Raw genomic sequence first — 22,414 nt, 5'->3', positions numbered from 1 at the left:
CCCTATACCTTAGATGGCAGAAGACCAGCTGTCTAGGGAGATGAGGTGTTCCCACTTCTAGCTTCCTGACAAGTAGAAGGCAGAGTCCAAACAGCTGAATCATGCTCAGATACTGATACTAGGGAATGCTAGGGCAGGAATAAATGGCATGCCCACACCAAACCTTGCTTTCAAGTTCTATTACTCTTCAGTAGGTAAGAAAACATTTTCCTTCAATTTAGTTCCAGGAATTTCTCTATCTGGGGAGTTGGGTTGGAGGAAGCTAGCATTTTAGATAGGATTAAAAAATGAAAATCAAATTAAAGAAGTGGGCTTGAAGTTTGCTTTGGACTTAAAATCTTCAATGTCTATGTGAGACTGAAAGCAGGCATTATAGACTGAGGTACACAGTAGTCCAGGGGAAAATGTGCGTAGCCAGGAAACAGGCATGCTCAGTTTGGGCCTCACTCCACCATTACCTTAGGCTGTGGTATTAGCTGAATCACTTAGTTTGCAGGCTTCAATTCTCCTATCTGTAAAATAGGGATACTTCCATCTGCCAGATAACCTGATAGTGTTGCTCTGTGAATGTAGCTTGGGAAAGTTATAAGCCCTATTACTGACATGAAGTATTATTATTTCCCACTGGATTCACACACCTTCCAAGTTGCAAGGCAGGCCACAGTTACTTACCTGGTGACAGGCATATTTGAATAAGTGATCTACCAGGAGCCAGATCTCCTTGGGGACCTGAAGGGGTCTTTCACTGGCACCTTCATCCAAGGGAACCATCTGCAGAAGGGATTTCTCCTAATAGATAAAAAAGGAGGAGAATCAAAGCGGTCTCAATAAAAACTTGTGTGTAATTTAATCTCCTTCATATTCTGCTTATGTAGGTACAATTTGGTCTTCATCTTTTAGGATTTTTTTTCCTTTTTTTCTTACTGGAGACACCCCTGGTCAGAAGGCACTTGATACCGATTGTCACAGTTAAGGCAGATCGCCTTCCTCTTCCAAATGCTTCACTTAATAGTTAAGCACTCCATTTGGGATCATTCTGTTTACCACATGGATGCACTGTGTGTTGTAAATCCTTTCAGGGGTGATACTGAGAACCAGTGCTGCAGTAGCATGGTCACATGCCACTCGAAATCTGGGGACTATTCCAGTACAATGGACTATATGATCCTCTGAGAGGGCAGCGTCTACTTAGGATTCAGTTGACTTTTAACTTACTATTCTGTCAGGTCTTACCACAAATATTACAGTTTTCACTGCTGATTTAAGTGAAGGCTCTCTGGTCCTCAGAAACTGAAGGCAATTCTCCACATTATACCTACGTTTGCAAATATTTTGGGCTCAACAGAAGACCTAATCTTAAGGCTCTAAAACTCATAACAATTAAGATTCAAAATTAGTAAACCAGATACAGCATACCAAGGGCCAGAAATACTGTGAGAAGTTCAGGGTCTGAGTCCAGAAGTTATTCTTTATATTAATAACCCAGCAGAGATTTCTCAGGGCTGTGACCCCTTTCATATTATCTTTCTACTCTGTTAGATTCTCCTGAAAGTATCTCAGGGAAAAACCCAAAAGTGACAATGACTAAATCTGAACTTGTAAATAGCTGGGGAAATAAACTCAATTATCTTATGTTTATATAGTCAAATAGAAATTATATCAAAAAGGTGCCTGAAACAAATTAAAAGTCATATGAAGGCAGCCTACAGAAAAATCCCAGTGTCGAAAACGGTGACCCAGTTTTTCATTTTCCTCACTTCTCCACTTCCAGCTTAAGGTTATATATATATTGTGTACTTTCAACTTTAGGAAGTTCTATAGATTCCATCCCAAACCCCAGCCATGTTGCTTCATGGGAAAGAAAAGAAGTGTTTCACTACTTCCAGAGACTGTACACTAGAGCCAAGCTGAGGGCTCTGCTTAACATTATGTTCTTCAATAAGCACTGGTGACCTTTTAAAGTCACTGTACCTTTCTAAGAGAATAAGGAAAAGAGCATGACAGTTGATTACCATTTCAAATCTCATTTCTTCACATTCATTTTGCTTTCTCTCTTTCTTTCCCTGGGATTCTATCATTTGATATTCATGTTCCCTATAGCTGCCAGAATTTCTATCAGTGGCTCATCCACTAACTTCTTTCCAGTTGCAAGTGTTAAATCCAGGCATCCACATGGTATCTGAACCAAAGCACTGTCTATAATGCACTCTGCTCACTTTCTGAACCAAACACATGTATAGATTTAGCAGATGCCTCCAAACTTACCACATATAAATTATTCAGCACTGATTCATGTACTTTTTTTAAAAATTTGACATCCAACTGGCGCTTTTCCTGTACTAAGGCATTACAGCAACACAAGTCACTGTCTGAGATGAAAAGACAACATGGCCTGCTATTAACAAGGAAGGGCTGGGAAGCAGAACCGTCCCAATCCTTAGTGGTTTAAAAAGGTTAATAAAATGTCAGTAGGTTATATACATCATCCACTATCCATTTTCAAATTCATGTGTGATCATACGAAATGTCATACTTGTGTCTCTGAAGTCTAGAGAAAGATCATGCACAAGAAACAATACTTTCTCAAAAGTCCACAAATTATCCTGAACTCTAATTATCAAAGGGAAATCAGGCACACTTTGTTTTCTTTTAATGAGACACATCTGGTACCTGATAAGCCCACACTTTGCAACCTTAGTGCTGATAACTAATACAGAAAACAGTACATCATTCCCACCATCAAAATGCATTAAACTCCACCAAAATGGGGAGATCACATTACACAGTATGACAGTGCTTTAAGAACGTTTCTCAAGCCCACGTTTCTCTACTTGAGAGCCATGTATGGAGTCAGACACCCTCCAGTTTGAAGATGGAAGGTGGCCAAGCACTGCAGGAGTGCTTTACTAGGTTCCTTCACTAGATATTCAGAAGAACTGGGTTCTGGTCCCTTCTGTCCCACACCTCTGATATCAGGAGCAGTATGACTTTAGTGAGTGTTTCAACCTTCTCGGGCCTTGGTTATCTTGTCTATTAGAATGGAGAAAACACCTTACCCTGTATGAAGGCAGAGTGCTAGAACAGATGACCACTTATGATCTCGTTCAGCATGATAATTCTATGTTCTATTTCTTAACCATATATCTATGCATTCGTTCGGTAATCAATATGGTCACTAACCCCAACTTACTCTTAAAGCAACAGAAATCCACTTCAGGTTTTACTATCATTGGAAATGTAGGACAGCTGAACAGTACCCTCCTCCACCTCATGAGCTTTCAGATAAATCAAAGTAGCTCTTTAGTTACTTCTCATTTCAAAAATACAAATCTGGAACCTTGAGTACTATTGCTTTTATGTACTAGGTCTCAATGATGACCAGTACAACAAATACTTTTCCATACTTCAGACACGCTTAAAAACAGCTGGCAGGACATTGGTAGATTCTCATGGAGTCAGAGGTATCTGATACAGGAAAGACTAGGGACAAATTCCAGGGACCAGTTAAGTCTTAATCAGGCACATGAAACACATAACCACCAATTAATTGTATTACCTTTTCTAGGAAGCTGTCTTCTTCCTGAGAGCAGAGCAGGAAAAGAAAGTCATTGACAGACAGAAAATTATTAGAATTTACAGAATTAGAAACAGATCAGTATTAATAGAACTCACTAGCTTACTAGATACATCCACTTTAAACAGCTTTATATTTTTCAAGTAAATCATTATTGTTGAAAACGCAACATGTTCTCATTTGCAAAGTTCTCTATTGTACATATTAATTTTCATGCAGTTTATTTATTGAGATTATTACTCAAGAAACATACATGTGTAGTCCTAGACTTCTGTGTCCTTTGGCAGCTGCCAGCTGACCTGGCCAAATGCCCAGTGACGGATCCATGTTGCTTGGAGGCAGGCTGTGCTGCTACACTCTGTAGCTTCCTACCTCATCCTAATGCCACCTGATGGGCGAATGTGAGTCTGATAGTGGCCATTCAAAAGGAGACGACTGGCTTCTCCCCTCTCTACTGCAATTCCTCTCACCCTAGTTGGCCCCCTAAGCAGTATCTCACACTCTTTGCCCTTGCCCCATACCCACTCACCTCTTCAAAGGACCCTAGAGTCCCCAAATATGGAGTCCCCACTGAAATGTAAATTTATTTCATTCCAGACCTTTGTAGACCAGAATACCCATCATTATCACCTATTGTGTTATATATGGTATAATGGGAAAAGGAGAAGCAAGGGAGAGGGAAGAAGGCACCTTCTTAATGGTCTCTGTCTTTTGTGCTCTTATTAAAATCCAGTAACAACCACCACAACAATAACTACTGACATCACTTAGCATATACCATGTAGTGGAAACCATGTAAAGTGCTCATATACAGTGTTATTCAGTCTGCACAAGTGTGTAACGTAAATATTATTCCCATTTACAGATGAGGAAGCTGAGGCACTGAGAGGTGAAACTGTTTGCCCTAGGTCACACTATTAGGCATTAAGTGGCAGGATCAGGATCAGAACTCAGGTCTGAGACTACAGAAATTACCACTATAGTCCCCTAGACAACTCAAAAAGTACAATCTGGCTGTTTCCTGGACAAAGGCAGGGAAAAACTGAAAAAGACAGTGAGAAACAAAGCACCATGGTTAGCAGGAGAGAGCACAGGCAGTGGTGGTAGACAGACCTGGTACAAATCTTTGTTCTGCTTCTGTACAGACATTAGGAAAGTTACTAAACTTTGTAAAGTCTCAGCTTCTTCATTTCCAAAACAGAGAGAATAATATCTACTTTGTAAGGTCAAGGAAGCAGCCTAAAATCCAGGCATGGTAGGGCAGTGGTAGTATAGCATGCAAGCACCTCCCCAGCAACTCCCAACTGGAATCCTCCCAATTCTGCCATGGGCCACCAAGAACCTGAGTATAAATCATACTTCTCAGGTCTGATAGTAAAAGGGGAAGTCCTATCTTACTATGAAATATGTGCAGGAGGCTGGAGGCGGAGGAGTGTGTTCCCTCATGTTTCAAATAGCAATGCTAAATGCATTTCCTATAAATGACTCTTATATATATGGTGGATAGATTTTTTAGTATTATTACATTTTGAATTAAATAGGCTCTTGTAGGTTTATTTACACTTTTATATATAACATAGGAAATGAAATAAAAATAATCAGAGTAATATTGCTTTATGAAGTATACAATATTTATAGTATTGTAATTACAATATTTTTTAATTTAAAAGTTAAATTCTGAGCACCAAACATCTAATTTAACACAATTTTGGAGTATGACCTTTTTTAAAATTTAGGACTACTTATTAAGAAATAGTAGAAGGCAGCCTGGGTGGCTCAGCAGTTTAGTGCCACCTTCAGCCTAGGGCCTGATCCTGGAGACCTGGAATCGAGTCCCATGTCAGGCTCCCTGCATGGAGCCTGCTTCTCCCTCTGCCTGTGTCTCTGCCTCTCTCTCTCTGTGTCTCTCATGAATAAATAAAATCTTAAAAAAAAGAAATAGTAGAACCTGCTTGCCTAACAGACTTCTCTATTTTTCCTTCCATGAATAAATGCCACATGACACGATGAATAAAACTAGGTAGAGTTTTCATATACTAACCTATCAAACCAGGCCCTCAAGGAAGTTTTCTTCAGTGGCCATCTACTAGTAGTGCAAAGCATGCCTTTGGGGAGTGTTGGGGTGGAGGATGAAAATGAGGCTATATAGAAGAAACAATATGGTCCCTGACTCGGGTTTGCAATTGAGTTGGAGTAAGAAGTCTCAGAATTTATAGCCTGATATTGTTATAATTCACACATATGGGTTCTCAGTAAATGGCTAATAGGGAAAACAAACAAAACTGGGGTTCAAAGGAAGAAGATGGCTTTCAGCTGGGGCTATCAGGGGACTTTTCACAATAGAGATGGGACCTAACTAGCCTTTAAAAGATTCATAGGATTTTAAAGGAGTAGAGATGGGATGGGCACACTACAAGTGGAAGGGGCCAAAATAAATAAAGGTTCAGAGAAGGTAAATCCCAAGATGAGAGTAGGGAAAAGTGGTCATCTATTCTGCAGGGAGCATGGGAGGATGTTGAGAAAACTATTGGGAAATAGAGGTGCCTGAGTGGCTCAGTCAGTTAAACGTTTGTCTTCGGCTCAGGTCATGATCTCAGGGTCCTGGGGTCAAGCCCCACATTGGGCTCCCTACTCAGTGGGGAATCTGCTTCTCCCTCTGTTTCTGCCCTTCCCTCTGCTCCCTCTCTCTCTCTCTCAAATTAAAAAATAAATAAATAAATAAATAAAATCTTTTAAAATAAGTAATGGGAAATAAATATGAAAAGGAATGTTGAAGTCAGACTTTGGGGGAACTTGAATGACAGGTAAAGCAATCCAGATTATATTTAGTAGGCATGGGGGAGCCACGCACTACCTTTAAGGAAGTGATAGGCCCAAAAGCTGTATTACAGAAAGATCAGTCTGACAGCCCTGAAGAGGAAAAATGAAAGGGTAGTGATAGAGTCAAAGGGAATTGTTAAAAGGCTATCAAGGTAGGTCAAAAAGGAGAACACTTTAATGATGGGAAAATAATATTTTTTAAATGAATGGATAAAAGAAAACAAAAAAGAATCAAAAGGACTTTGATTAGATACTGATGGAGGAGCAGCACATTTACATTGAGAGTTTACTTCTCTGGCTACAGGCATATAGTAGATGTAAATATTTATTTTTAACAGTAGGCTGGATTCTGAAAATAAAAACACCACTTAGCTTCCACTAATAAACAGCATACTCCTAAGGTAGTCCTAAGGTTGCTGATAATCACTTAGCTCAACTGACTTGCCTACTCTGCAAAAGGCTGTGTGTTGATCACATTCAAAAAGGGAACCTAATTCAGGATTCCCTGGTGGAGCAACATAGGTATGCTACAAATGCACTGCAAATCATTATTCACTCCAACATTCATCCATAAGAAATTTTGCCAGTAGTAAGTGCAGTTAAAATAATGTAAAAGAGTCATTTAGAGGCAGATTCAAATTTAAAAATAAAAAACAGAAAACTGAATGAATATCAAAGTTCTAGAAAGGATTAGTTCATGTGAACTATAAAGAGAAGAAACACAAACCATACACCTAACAGGATAAGAAATGAGTGGTTGGATCAGTAAGATGAAGTAAATACTTAGTGAAAAGATCACTGGGGACGAATTAATCACCAAGCTGTTATTTTTGTTATTTCAAACTTTGATATCATCTTGAAATAAACAGGTCTCCAAGCAAATATAGTCTGTCCACCCATCCCTCAACCTCTTTTTTTGTTCCTGTATCTACCAGCAAAACCTTTAACCAGATCTGGTAAATTCAAACCTGGCCTCTCCATTAGGTCCAATCTATAAGCAACACTAGACTATTCCTTCAAATGTCAATTTACAACCTCATACTACTCATAAAAGCCTTCTGATAGTTGTTGATGCCTCTGGATTTGGCACAAACTCATCTGTTGACTTCAAGACTCTCTATCCCTTGCTCCTAACCTACCCAATCAGCCTCACATACTCTTTTTTTCCTTAATCTTCACTCTTCCTAGGGAAATCTTAAAATTTTTCAAACATGGTCTTTTTTACTTTCACCTAGCCTTTATTCATTATGTCCCTTATACCTGGAAGAACCTGCTCACCCAATATGTTAATACATATTTCTTGAGTACTTGGACTTGACTCAAAACACTTCTATGATGAACCCCAAATCACTTTTCTAGTCCACTTTATTCTTATGTGCTGAATTTGTTTCTAGTTGTTAATGTTACATAAAACAAATATTCAAAAAGCCAAAATAGGCTGGTTCTGAGGTTGATTGTTACAGAAATTAGCTGGTCAATAAGCTTTTATAGCATATAAGGCTTGAGTAAACAAGCACAGGAATCTATTGTTAATACAAATTACAAGCTCCACGACTCTCATTCTAAATGCCTTTCCAAAATATTGACTTACCAAACACATTGGACATTAGCCAGTAAAAGTAGTTATATGTTTAGATTACCTTTAACCAAATTCCCTATTAACTTTGATTTAGAATTCAGCCACACTGTATATATAAGTAAACTTTTATCACCACTAAATTCCAGGAACCCACATAAACTCCATAATACTTTGTATTCAATGTGTAATGAATAAATATTGATGATTATGTGCTGGTTAATATGCTAGTTAACAAACCAGAAAAATCAATCTTTATTCTGGAAAAGAATAAAGATAATTGCAAACAAATTCTCCTCTGCTCACCACTTGTGCTAATTCCAACTATTCTAATAATGGCAAAGTCACTGTCATTGAGAAGGACAAGAAGAATGAAAAGGACATATGCCAATTATTTCACTCCACATTTGGTGGGAAGATGGTGTTACATAACAATCTTTCTCAAACAGTACATGGAAAGTCAACATAGGCACTGAACTCATTTCTGGTTTCACCAAAATTTTAGAATGAATAATGCAATCAAGGATAACAGGTATCATTATTAATAGCATCATCTCATGGTATCTGAAATATCATTTTAGGTCTTGGAACAAATATGAACAAATGTAATAAAGCATTGCAGAAAGTCAATATCAAGTCAAAACAGAGTGAGGAGATATTATAAATGGCATACAGATAATCTTTGATTTCTTGTTTATTGCCCTATGCTAATATGGATAACTTCCTCATCAATGAGATACAAGAATTTAGTAATACTAAAATGTGACAGGCTTTGGAAAAAATCAGAACCCTATACCCTACCGATAATAGCTTAGTTTAAAAGAATCAATGATGACCACAAACGTACAATTTAATAAGAACTCAGCAATTTCATAATGAAAAATTATCAGGGTTCTATTTTTTAAACCTTCAATCATTTGTGCACAAAAAAGGAAAGAAAAGTGCTTCCTACAGATCCATTCTACTAACTCCATTAAGGATTTTGGCTACTTCCTATTCATGGTCAAACACTGAATTATCTGATAATATTTCAAATGAAATGAAACGTTTTCACACTGGTTGAGCCTCCTTCCAATCACTCTAATTAATACAGAACAATTACAATAAAGGGTATCATAATGCCTCTGCCAACTCTGACCAAAAATAAAACTAGTTTCCAGTTTACAGGAAATAAAGCGGATGGAAGGAGTATGAAAGGATTAAATTTAAACAGTTACCAAGAGGAAACAGGCAATGTTAGGAAACAGGATCCTTCACTGGGCAACTATTCTGGACTCTTAAAAAGTCAATGTCATTAAAGAAATAAAAGATGAGAACTGTTTTACTCTAAAAGAGACTGCAGAGTGGCATCTGGGTGACTCAGTCGGTGAAGCATCGGCCTTCAGCTCAGGTCGATCTAGGGGTCTTGGGATGGAGCCCCGTGTCAGGCTCCTTGCTCAGAGAGGAGTCTGCTTCTCTCCCTGCCCTCCCCCCACTCATGCTCTCCTCTCTCTCTCTCTCAAATAAATAAAATCTTTAAAAATAAATAAATAAATAAAAGAGACTGCAGAGACCTCGCCAAAGGTATTACATGAATCCAGATGAGATTTTGGCTTCAAAAAGCTATCAAAAAATTCCTAGGACAACTGGAAAAATTGAAATATGGAGTGGCTAGTTTTCTTAGGCATAATAATGGTATTGTGATAATACAGAAATTGTCTTTTTTCTTGAGAGGCAGGCTAACATGTTCACCAGTGAAATAACTTATCACTACTTCATTGCAAATAGTATAGCAAGAAAAAAAATACACGTCTATATATGTAAGGCATATAGGAGTTCATTGTACTGTTATTTTCCACTTTTCTGCATATTTGCCACTTTCATAATTAAAATTTGGGAAAAAGAAAGCTGGAAAATGGTGTTTAGGATGGAGGGATGGGGGTAGGGAAAAAAAGGAAACTTCATTTAGAATATATCCTAAATGGTGAAATAGTAAATTTGAAAGACAGAATATAGTGGTAAGAGAAAAAAAAAGTATAAAAATAATAGAATGTAAGGATGTGAATTTCTGAAGAAAATGGTTCTCTTTTAAATAGAGGTAATACACCCAGTCATGAGGGCTCTAGGGAAACAAGTATAGTTCCAAGAAAGAATGCTGGGACTGGACTCAAGTGTTTTAATCTGCCATTTGAGTCATAGCTAAAACAATTCCATGGCAACAGAACAGATCACTCTCAGACGAGCCAGCAGCTTACCCGCTGGTCTAGCCCTCCTTGCTAGATGATAAAGTCACTGCTCTGGTGAGGCTGAAAGGATCAACATGAATACTAATACTAATGATAAAGTATGGCTGTCACATCACCTCATTTTCTTTGGTAAAAGACCAAAGAGTATGCTTTTATAGCTCAAAGAGGTCCACATACAAACCCAGCAATGTTTTCATTTAGAGGAAAAGTTCTTAATAGAATGAACTTGTTACTCAATCAGTTTATGTTACTGAAGATAATAAGCATTTCTTCCCTAAGGACACTGATATTAGAGGTTGGTGTCAGGGAGGGGAAATCCTACTCCTTCCCTTTTTAAGTGAGTCCCATTAAACATGCAGCAAACTTCAGTGCACATTATAATAATCTGGGATGCTGATAAAATGCAGGATCCTAAGCCCTGCACCCCAAGACTGTGATTCCATTGCCAGAGGTGAGCAGGGGGAGGGGGAAGGATCTGTACTTGTCCAAAGACCCCTGGGGGATTCTGACACAGGTACTCTGAGGTTCACTTACAGGTCTGGGCTACAACATGCAGCCAAGTTTGGGATTAGATATGATGAGTACTCTGAGGTTCACTTACAAGTCTGGGCTGCAACATGCAGCCAAGTTTGGGATTAGATATGATGATACAGTGAGGAGTTGACTGAGAATCAGAAAGTCTGGGGACAGGGCAACCCCGGTGGCTCAGTGGTTTAGTGCTGCCCTCAGCCCAGGGCCTGATCCTGGGGACCCTGGATCGAGTCCCACATCGGGCTCCCTGCATGGAGCCTGCTTCTCCCTCTGCCTGTGCCTCTCTCTCTCTGTGTCTCTCATGATTAAATAAATAAAATCTTTAAAAAAAAGAAAAAAAAAGAAAGTCTGGGGACAGTTTTGTCACTAACTTATTCCACTTTGGGCAAGTTACCGTCTCCATGCCTCAGCTTTCTGATGTGTTTAATGAGGATAATATTGCCCCCTGCCACTTACTGTTCCTTGCATACATGCTAATTTTTACAAAAGTATGAAGAGCATAACAAATAAGCATTAGACCTTTGAGAAGGGAGCCTTTAATTCAGTGAACTTAGTATTATATATTATATTCCTGACAACAGCCAATTACAGATCACTCTCCTCTTTCCTTTTAGGCTTAATCTAATGAAAGTAATGCTAGAGTAAAGCAACATTCTTGCTATTATTCACCTGACAATTCCCCCCACCCTGACAAAAGAGAAAAAAGCACAGAGACAATGAGGACATTCCTTAAGTATTGTGAAAATTACATCCAGAGGAGGTTCCATGTCTTAGGATGTTTCTTACCAAGTCTATGAGTTTGGTGACGGGAACTTCTCTGATCGGTCTTTTCATTCGGCACAAGGCCTCCAAGGATGTACCAAAACAACTTGGGAGGTAATTTCCACTAATGGTCAAGAAGTAATCTTTGCCTCGGTCCAGGTGAAGGACTAGAATATCTTCAATCTTATCTTCCCCTGAATTCAGGATGGTCACAGAGTCTTTACTGACATACACATCAAGGGAAATGTCCACTGTCTCATCTGAAATGTAAGAAATGACACATGGTAACAGAAACTTCTGGTGGAAAAGGAAAAGGGAGAGAAGCACCAACAGAAGTAGTGTCCTCTAAAAATCACCAAGTGATGGAAGAGAGACTGGACACACAAAAGATATCTCCCCAATATAATGACAGTGAAGGTAAGAGACATGTGGTTAGAAAACAAGAAGTTAAAAAAGGGAGGGATGGGAGTCATGGGGAGATGGAACGTTGCAAGCAGAGACAATGGTAAAGGGACAACTCACTTGGCTCCAAGTAGCCCTCAAAAGGTTCAGCCCGAAGCCATGGCTTGCAGTACTGGCTGTCATTAAGTTTAGGGATGAAAGAAAAATGGCAGGGAACCTGTCCATTGTTGCTGATCTGGAACTTCTCCTTTTGTAGTTGCCGAAACTTCACATTCTCAAACACAAACTGGGGAATAACAGACAGACACAAACATGCATCACTAGTAGGGGAGGTATGTCAGTTGGATTATTCCATAGAGAATATGAATAAAGAATAAGGTAATTATTAACCAGGTGTGCAATTGCTATATGCATTCACCAACTGAGCCAGCTGTACACCATGCCCTTTCATTTATTACTGTATTCACACCAGCAGAGACGGAATTTGGCAGCTCTTGCTACTTCTCTGACTGTTCCTGAGATCCTAAGAGGGTAACTGAACCTTAGGGTTCAGGACATTCATCCCATGACCAAGTCCTAGTTCCTGAAATATGAATTAACCAGCAAGTCTGAAATATTAAATAAGAGCTGCTAACATCTGAGGGCTTTGTATCAGGAGCTGTTTTAAGAGCTTCACATATATTAACTCATGTAATCCTCACAACCACCCCTTTAACCAGAAAAGGACACTGTGGCTCTGAGAGAGTCAGACATGTACCTGTGATCACACATCTACTAAATGACAGTGCTGGAATCAGAATGGAGGCAGTCTGACTTCAGCACACATGGTTTTTACCATTTTGTTGTGCTGCCTCCTCTAACAAACATGATTTCCCCTGTACTAAACATGATGGCCAGTAAATGGGGAAGCCATGTATTTTTGCTCACCTCCCTCCTGCTGAGTTCTAAGGAAGGAAGGAAGTCATTTTCCATCCTGTCCATAATGCGTACAATATCCTCAAACACTTTCCGATACCTCCGTTCATCCACAACCTTCACCTGAAAGAAAACAAACCCTCTTTTCAGTCTTATATGTTCCTAGCTCATCTTTTTTTGAGATTACCTAACAATTTAAAATGGGTTGTTACAACAGTCATTTAAAATAAACTGTGGTGTAAATAACATCCTCAAATACTCTCTTAAATATCATTCCATACATAACTTTTACCTCAAAGAAAACAGATCCTTATTTTAGTCTTGTGTGCTCTCAGCCTGAATCTCTAAGAGTCTAACAATTTTTAAAATGTCACTAAAACAAATATAAATTAAAGTAAATATTACAGCATTACTCACTTTATGGTAAAGGTAAGGTTAATTGGGTAACATCCTGGGAAAGTTAAACCTCTGTGCTAGCTTGGCAGTCATATTTGGGAAGAATATTATCTTGATCCAATGTTAAGTTATTTAGTGGTGGGGGAAATGTGACAATTGTGGTAAAAATTATTTCCTGCATTGCACAAAGTAAGTGTCAAAACATACCTGATACCATTTCTAACACTGAACACAAAGCATTGAAACAGCAGAAAAAAATGATTAAAGTATTAAATTCTATTAGCTGCTATGCATAATGCCAAAAATCATAATGTCAATGCACAGATTATATAATGATAAAAGCATGTTAGTAAATAGATCCTGTGGCCATTTTAGAAAACAGCCAATACAAAATGCCCTAGATTAGAGTAAAAGTATGACAACGGACAAATCATTTCAACTAATAGATCAAAAACATCTCCCATCTGACACAGCACTTTCAGCTTCCCGATATAGCTGTGGTTTTTTCACTATTAAAGCTTCATACAGATCAATGCAAAAAAAGGGTCATAATTAACATAGCATTTTAACTTATTGAAATCCCAGTTTCTTTTGTGAAAAGGAAACTTCACAAATTCAATGCCAAAAGAAAAGGACTGATGCATTTAGAAGAGGTTGTAAATCAAATGTGGAAAATAAGAGTATCAAAGCTGAGCCAAATATCTCAAAGATTGGAAAGGTTTTTACATATCTAAACCATAATGCCTGGAGAACTGAGAAGTAAGCAATCACTAGTGTCATGAGAGTCTATACTATAGTGTTAGGTTATAAGAAGAATTTTATACTTTCAAGTATTTTTATAAAATTTTGCAACTTGTGGGACGCCTGGGTGGCTCAGCAGTTGAGTGTCTGCCTTTGGCTCAGGTAGTGATCCTGGAGTCCCGGGATCAAGTCCCACATTGGGCTTCCTGCATGGAGCCTGCTTCTCCCTCTGCCTATGTCTCTGCCCCTCTCTCTCTGTGTCTCTCATGAATAAATAAATAAAATTTTTAAAAAATTTTGCAACTTGTGTTTTTTTTTTTTTAAGATTTTTTGGGACTCCTGGGTGGCTCAGGAGGTTGAGCATCTGCCTTTGGCTCGGAGATGATCCCTGGGTCCCAAGATCAAGTCCTGCATCGGGCTCTCTGCAAGGAGCCTGCTTCTCTCCCTGCCTGTGTCTCTGCCTCTCTGTTTCTAATGAATAAATAAATAAAATCTTTAAAAAAATAGATTTTTTATTTATTCATGAGAGATGCAGAGAGATAGAGAGGCAGAGACACAGGTAGAGGGAGAAGCAGGCTCCATGCAGGGAGCCCGACATGGAACTCGATCCCAGGTCTCCAGGATCACACCCTGGGCTGAAGGCGGTGCTAAACTGCTAAGCCACCCAGGCTGCCCAAGAACTTGTGTTTTCATAAAGTATTTTACATGTGTCATCTTTTCACAAGAACCTGCAAAGCTACCAAAGCTACCAACGATTTCTTCTGATTGTTGAAAATATCAAGATACAAATAGATCAACTAAGTTGCTCACTGCCACAGTTAATACCAGAAGTTGTATCTGGACCTCTAGTACAAGATCCAAAATACCAGGTACACAACAGGATTAATTCAAGTAGGCAATACAGATGACTTGGCCTACTGCATTTTTTAAAAGCTCTCTAGGCAATTTCTATGTCTACCAAAGTCTGAGAACCAATGCAACAGATCCTATTATCAAGTACTGGGGTGGAAACTCTATCTCAGCTTAATCTCAGCCACCCCACAGAAAGTCTTCTAAAGTTAATTGGCCATTGAACATTTGGTCTCTTTTTTAACAGTCACTGATGACAATGGTGGTAAAAATATAATGTGGTTTTTAAAACCTCTAATCATAGCATGCCAAAGAGACCAAAATATGGGGTGGTTACTCAATAAACTCAAAGCCTTTTCTCAATGGATTATCAAGATCACACTCCTTAATGGTACATCAAGGATAATGAAGGGGAAAAACACCATAGAATGTCACTACCTGATATAACCCTTTAAAAAAGGAAATTACCAACAAAATTAGTATTTAAAAATGAGCTAGATGATCAATGAACTAGATCTTTTTTTAATGAGCTAGATATTTATGTAATAACATGGATAGTTCTCCAAGCCACACCACTGAATTTTTTTTAAAAATGCAAGCTGCAGACCAATACATACAGTACGAGACCATTTATAATATATGCACCAAAACACAGAACAATACTCTAATGTGTATGGCGCAACAGAAAAGCATATGCAAAAGTCTAGAACTGTGTTGTTCATGATAATAGCCAGAAGCCACATAATGTACATTTAAATTTACACTACTTCAAATTAAATAGAAAATTCAGCTCTCTTGGATACACTAGCCACACTTCAAGTGATTAAGAGCCACCTAAAGCTAGTAGTATTATACTGGACAGGACAGACCTATAACATTTCCATCATCACAGAAAGACCTATTCCTATTGGACTGTTGGTCTAGAGAGACATAAATTCATAACGGTAGTCGGCCTGGCTGGGAAGTAGGGGTTTGGGACAAAGGTGGGAGTGGGGGACAGAACAGGGATTAAAGAACTCCAGCCTTATCTGTAGATTTTGCTTACATTTTTATTTTAAAGAAGCAATTTTGAATTCCTAAGGAATTTAAATAGTATTAAAAACTAGAAAGGTAGACCTTTATCAAAGATATACAAAAATACACAGGAAACATGAAAATTTTTTAAATATCCTGCTAGGAGCTCTAGATTAATATGTAATATTACAAACATTCCAAGGTTCTGAAAAGAAATACAAACAAAAAAGCCAAGCATAGCTGATTAAACCAAAATGGTTAGTGTCTGGGGAAAGACATCCTTTTAAAAATGGATTAAGAGAACTCAAATGAAGAATACAGGGCAGCCCGCCAGTACAAATGAGAAATTAGGTGGGCTAAAATTAGTATCTAAAGGTTTATCTAGCCTATAAGTTCTTTGGATCTTATAGAGGCATTATAAGGTTGGTGGAAAGAACCTCAATAGGCTTAGGAGTTATTCAAGATTTGAATCTAAGCTCTCCTTCTAGTTGAATGCTTGTAAAGAAGTTATTTAAACTCATTGGTTTTCCATTTGCTCATCTGTTAAATGAGAAATATTTAACCCAAAGCACTGCTGCAAGGAGTAAATGAGATGTGTATAAATTCTCTATCACCATCTCTGGTACATACTAGCTATTATTTGAGAAACAGTATTATTTACAATTCTTTTAAAATTTCAAAATGGACAAAAGTCATGATTGCCTCGGTAAAATTTAGATTGTATTCTAAGACTAAGACCTACTTTTGTAAATAAAGGAAATACCCCAAAGTCATCCCCCTTTAAGACAGGAATAGCACAAGATATATCGGCGAAAATCTATCTGAAAAGCCAAAAGAATCAACACATACACCTAATACGTTCTTTGCATGTCTTACCTCATTAATCCTCATAAGTGGTACCATTGTCATCCCCATTTTATAGAGGAGGAAACTGAAGCACGGGGCTGTTACATAAATTTCCCATGGTTACATAGTTAGAAAGTGGTTGAACTGGGATGCAAGCAGTCTATCAAGTCCACCTTATTAAGCACTATATAGATTCTGACAGATTACATGACTGTTGGTCTGGAAAATCTACACAAAATAATCTAAATGGGGGATCCCTGGGTGGTTCAGCGGTTTAGTGCCTGCCTTCAGGCCAGGGTGTAATCCTGGAGTCCCAAGATCAAGTCCTGTGTTGGGCTCCCTGCATGGAGCCTGCTTCTCCCTCTGCCTGCGTCTCTGCCTCTCTCTCTCTCTCTCTCTCTCATGAATAAATAAAATCTTTAAAAAAAACCAAAATAATCTGAATATACTAGCTGTAATAAATCAATAAGATCCCAAGACATAACCTGCATACTATTAACATACTATTAATATGTAGCTAGAATATACAATGTGAAAACGAAAACTACTCACAACAGACACATAAAAATTCAGTAACTGGCCATCAATCCAGCCCAGGATGAAACAAAGTTAAAGAAAAATTTAAAACTTGTACTCTCGGGGGCACCTGGGTGGCACAGTCGGTTGTGTCTGACTCTTGGTTTTGGTTCTGGTCAGGATCTGAGATTGAGCCCCACATCAAGCTCCACACACTCAGTGTGAGATCTGCTTGGGATTCTCTCTCCCTCTCCTTCTGCCCCTCCTGCTCATGTGTGCACGTGCTCTCTCTCTCTAAAATAAATAAATCTTAAAATAAATTTTAAACTTATGCTCCAGGACAGGAAAATTTCACTAAAATTACGGCTAACAACATGCCTTTTTATTTTTTTAAAGCTTTTATTTATTCATGAAAGACAGAAAGGGAGAGGCAGAGACATAAGCAGAGGAAGAAGCAGGCTCCCTATGGGGAGCCCAATGTGAGACTCAATACCATGACCCTAGGATCATGATTTGAGCTAAAGGCAGATGCCCAACCACTGAGCCACCCAGGCACCCCAACAGCATGCCTTTTAAGGTAAGATACAGATTTGGTTGTATGTTCATCAGTCTATGCCTTTACTCCTGCTGTCCCCACCCCTCCACCTGAAACCTCTCTCCCAGAGCTTCCCCTCCTTACTATTTATCTAATGAGAGGCTACTCATTCTTTAAAACCTAGCTTCTAGGGGCACCTGGGTGGCTCAGTGGTTGAGCATCTTCCTTTGGCTCAGGTTGTAATCCTGGAGTCCTGGGATTGAACCCCATGTTCAGGCTCCCCGCAGGGAGTCTGCTTGTCCCTCTGCCTATGTCTTTGCCTCTCTCTCTGTGCCCCTCATGAATAAATAAAATCTTTTAAAAAATTAAAAATAAAAAAAGTAAAACCTAGCTTCTAATTATTCCTTATGTATAACAACTTTAGTAGGCTAAGGTTACCACCCAGCCATTATGCAACATGAGAAACATCTGTGTCATTAAAAGGCTTAGCACATTAAGAACCATATGGACAGCGTTTGGGAGGTTTCTCATTTCTCAATGTTGCAAATGATTATTTGGTTATGGTAACATTTATGGCTCAGTGAACTACTGATCTGAGTCTAAATGATGTTCTAAGAATACTTAACACACAAATAAATGAACAAACAAGTGTTTACCCCAATATGGAAGAGGGCGCTAACAGGCTTGTGGTCACTGGTTTTTAGTTCCATGTGACTCCGGTAATGAAGCTGATTAACATTTGTTCCTCTCCAAAGAATCCGGTCACACCAGGCTGGAACCCGACATTTCCCACTGCAAATAAAGAAAGGAAGTATAAAGGGAACATACCATACAAGAATGTAATACCTACCATACTGATTCAGACTGGGTTAGGCTATCTTTTATATGCTTCTCCTTCCCTAATGATTCCAACTATAATATTCCCTACTATATTTAAGAAAGGATCTGTGTCTGCTTGTTTGCCACTGAATTCCCAACCCCTAGCACATTATCTTGGGCAAAGTAGGTGCTCAATGAATAGATATCTAATGAATGAATAAACAATGCTCCCAAAATTAGCATTACATCTTTAACAACATTGCCCCAGGGAAAATATAATAGCCCCTTCTTAAAATATCCTCAGAAGGTCAGGATTGTATTCAGCACACTTTGCTCAATGAACTGCAATGACATTTCACAACAGACAGACAACTAATAAATAATCTAAATATCCAGGCAGCCTGGGTGGCTCAGCGGTTTAGTGCCTGCCTTCAGCCCAGGGTGTGATCCTGGAGACCTGGTATCAAGCCCCATGTCAGGCTCCCTGCTTCTCCCTCTGCCTATGTCTCTGCCTCTCTTTGTGTGTCTCTCATGAATAAATAAATAAATAAATCTTTTTAAAAAATCTAAAAATCCAATCCTATATTCCTAGACTGGGCTTAATTTCTGGAAATAATAATAGAGATTTCTCCTTTACACCTGGACTTTCATGACCAGTCTAGCTTCTTTAAATAGAGATGAACTAACATTTAAACAGCATGCAAATCTGAACATATAACAGCCCATAGATTACTAAGGTAGGGTAAAAAGCCTATTCATCATTCTATTAAAATAAGCAATACCCTGTACACCTGATCCAGAAGGTGACACAAATAAGTTCTTATCAGTAGCTCTTCAAGTGACTCTCAAGTCAGGTGATGGAAGAAACAAGGTGAAGTGTACAAGATATATCAGTGTCATTTTTCACTTGCTGGCCAACCAGCTCCCTCAGGCATAGGGACACAGACTCCTCTCCACCCCCACCCCAGTGCTCCGAGTCTAAAGAAGTTGAACATGCCCAGAGATTTTCTTTCTCTTTCAAGCTTCTGGGCTCAACCAGCTAGGACACCATAGGAAACAAGAGATAGTAGGTACAAGACTGTTACTAGGAACATACTGACAGGGGTGCTTTACTAGGGGTAATTAAGAAATCAAAGCCCCCCACCCTTAGAGAGTGGTTCTTAGCTTTCTCTGGCAGTTGAGAGGTTGGGCCCAGGCATCAGTATTTTTTAAGAGTCCCCCAAGAGATTCTAATGTGTAGTTAGGATTGAGAACCACTGTGCTGGAAGAACCTTTCTTGGATCACTTTCTGGTGTTCTGAGTTAAAGAGTTGCAAAGCAATTTGGAAAAAACAATCAGAACAGGATAATTGGTAAGGAAATAGGGATGGGATCAGGAAAGTAAAAACCTAAGTAAGTCTATTGAGATGATAGAAATAAGGCATTGCAGGCAGTCCATAAAACTTCAGTATAATTAATCACATAAGTAATACTTTCTTAAGATAAGCTCACCTTTAGTACACATGAATTAAAAACTCTTCTGTAATAGCACTGAGCCATTAAGTTTATGTCTCCTTCTAGCATGACTGAAAAAATTCCTAGCCCTTTACCAACACAGAGGGAAAGAAATAAGACCAGGCCTGAATCCACTCCAGAAGGAGGTTTTTGTTACTTTACCTGGAATCCCATCGGTCTGTTTTAGAATCATATTTATAAGTGGGGATAAACTTGATTTCACCTTCAGTGAAGTCAACAAAAGCTTTTTTCTGTGTGCGCTGAATATTTAGCTAGAGATAGAAAGAAGCATCATGTAAGCAGGGTAACACCATCTTAATACAAGTGATAATCAAGTTGATCAGCCATTTCTAACTATCTAGTTCCATAGCTTTTGCAAATGTCAGAATACATAAATAAAATCTCCGTACCTTATGAATTAAAATCTTGCCATTCCCAAGGCATCTAACTCATTCACAGATAGGATGCTCATTATAAGCACACTGCTAATTTTTTATTGCTAATAGTCATTGGGTAAAATGGAAAAATGAAATATGAATAATTGTACATTCTCCAAATTTGGGCAGAAATCATCGAGCACAATTTTAATTAAAAAAAAAACAACACACAAATGTTGAATGGATAATTCCAAAAGCCAAATTCAGTGAATTATTACGGATCGTTCTGAAAGTTATGCTCACTCAAATACTTTGCTAAAATTACCTAAACTCAGAATTTATTGCAACTGTACCCCCTTTGGAAGCATGACAGAAGAAGAAATGAAAAGAAATCCACCAGCCAACCTCAATATGAAGAAAGATACAGCCAAAAAAGGCTCACTATGAAAAACCATTCTAGTGCAAAACTCCTAAATTTTTACCATGTCTGAAGGTCAAAAAGGCTTACATAAGGATTTAAAGACATTAAAATCAAGTTGAAACATTTTCTTCCCTTAAGAAGCATTCACTTTTAGCAACTAGTATGCACAAGCTGAAGTAAAAATTCAAGTCATGTGCCAGGTTCCAAAGCAAATTTACAGAAAACTAGGTTCCTGAATATCAAGTTTTATATAAATGTTACCTAATCAATGCTTTCCCCACAGGTTTTAACATCTATAAGCCATATATCCCCAACTTCTTAATCAGTTCCCATTAGGCCACAGTCTGTGTTATTTGCCCCACACTTCTCTTCTGTTCTTCCCAATCCCCTCCCAGGGCCTCCCTCTGTTACCTTCATCCACACTGCTGCTAAGCCTGCCAAGTAATCACAGAGCAACTTTCCCTGTTCCATCTGCCAAACCACATCAACATAGCTGAAGGCCCACTTCCTCCAGGAAGTATTCTCCAATTAACCCCACCCATTCTCCAATTTATTGGATATAGATCTCTGGAACCTTCTTGAAAAAGACAATGAATAAATATTATATTTACTTTTTATCTCCCCTATTTCTATACAAGCACTTAATAAAAGCACTACAAACCTTGTGGGTATTCGCTGCATCACCAGTCACACTGTTTTCCCAGGACAATGAGACCTTTCCATCTATTCCTAGAGTAAGACACAGCTCCCACACACATATTTCATAAACCTAACAATTTTATCTGCTATCTAGGAAAGTACCTATAACATGAAATTTACTCACCTGGTCAAATTTCAAGAGTCTCTGAAGGTCATTCTTGTTAATAAGACTCTTTACTTCATTGGCATCAGGCATGCAAAGTCTATAGTTCAAATCTCCCAACCAGATGACAACACTGAAAAATCAAGAAAAACATGAACAAAGTAGCAATAATTAGCATAAAAAGTCAATCAGGGAAAATGGAGAGAAGAGAACTAGGTATATTATTGATAACGATTTATTTATCACTGAGACAAGGGGTTTAAGCTGTAATTTACCCTTCAGAGGGAAGTACTATCAACACATGAGAAAGACTAGGGATTACCAAATAGGTGGGAAGATAGGCACTCCATACATAAAGAACAAAGACAGGGAAATACAGCATATGTGTGGGATTCAGAAGCTAAGGAGTTAATTGCCTAAAAGAAGCATGTAGTTTATTTGCTGAACTAGTGCCAAAATTTTGTCTGGCTGCCTGCCAGGTCTCCAGGGGAAGAGAATCTGAACATTTTCTGCCTCTTTGAGCCCAGACATTCTGCAGGCTCTCTAATAAGGTCCGTGTGGTCTGAGTGACAGCTCTTCCCAGTCAGGACCCTAGCAAGCCAAACTAGGTCCACAGCTCTCTACTATAGCCAATCTCCCTACCCCTGTCCCAGATCCACAGTCCAAGTCCCAGGCAGGAAGGAGACTGGCTTGCCCCAGGATTCTTAGGCTCCCAATCAAAGCAACAGGCCCCTAGATGTCTTGAGAACCCCCATAGGGAAGACCCTGAAATTACTACACTAAAAGGGTTTCTCCTTGTG

General features: G+C 38.7%; 1 protein-coding gene across 4 annotated transcripts in view; it reads right to left on the bottom strand.

The window, feature by feature from the left end:
* OCRL (OCRL inositol polyphosphate-5-phosphatase) overlaps positions 1 to 22,414 on the bottom strand; it is a 62,467-nt gene that overhangs the window by 5,357 nt on the left and 34,696 nt on the right. For 3 of the 4 annotated variants that reach the window (XM_049107396.1, XM_025431279.3, XM_025431276.3), the window contains 8 exons: positions 21,636 to 21,747; positions 20,177 to 20,286; positions 18,359 to 18,494; positions 12,818 to 12,928; positions 12,011 to 12,176; positions 11,513 to 11,748; positions 3,557 to 3,580; positions 673 to 789 (listed from right to left, as the gene is read on the bottom strand). In XM_049107396.1, the coding sequence (XP_048963353.1) occupies positions 673 to 789; positions 3,557 to 3,580; positions 11,513 to 11,748; positions 12,011 to 12,176; positions 12,818 to 12,928; positions 18,359 to 18,494; positions 20,177 to 20,286; positions 21,636 to 21,747 (1,012 nt within the window). The remainder of the gene's footprint in view (positions 1 to 672; positions 790 to 3,556; positions 3,581 to 11,512; positions 11,749 to 12,010; positions 12,177 to 12,817; positions 12,929 to 18,358; positions 18,495 to 20,176; positions 20,287 to 21,635; positions 21,748 to 22,414) is intronic. The other variant, XM_049107395.1, reaches the window with a different exon arrangement.

The sequence above is a fragment of the Canis lupus genome, chromosome X (assembly GCF_003254725.2).
Source record: "Canis lupus dingo isolate Sandy chromosome X, ASM325472v2, whole genome shotgun sequence".
Classification (NCBI taxonomy): Eukaryota; Metazoa; Chordata; class Mammalia; order Carnivora; family Canidae; genus Canis; species Canis lupus.
The sequence above is the reverse complement of the archived record's forward strand: the minus strand, read 5'-3'. Positions and strand labels throughout refer to the sequence as shown.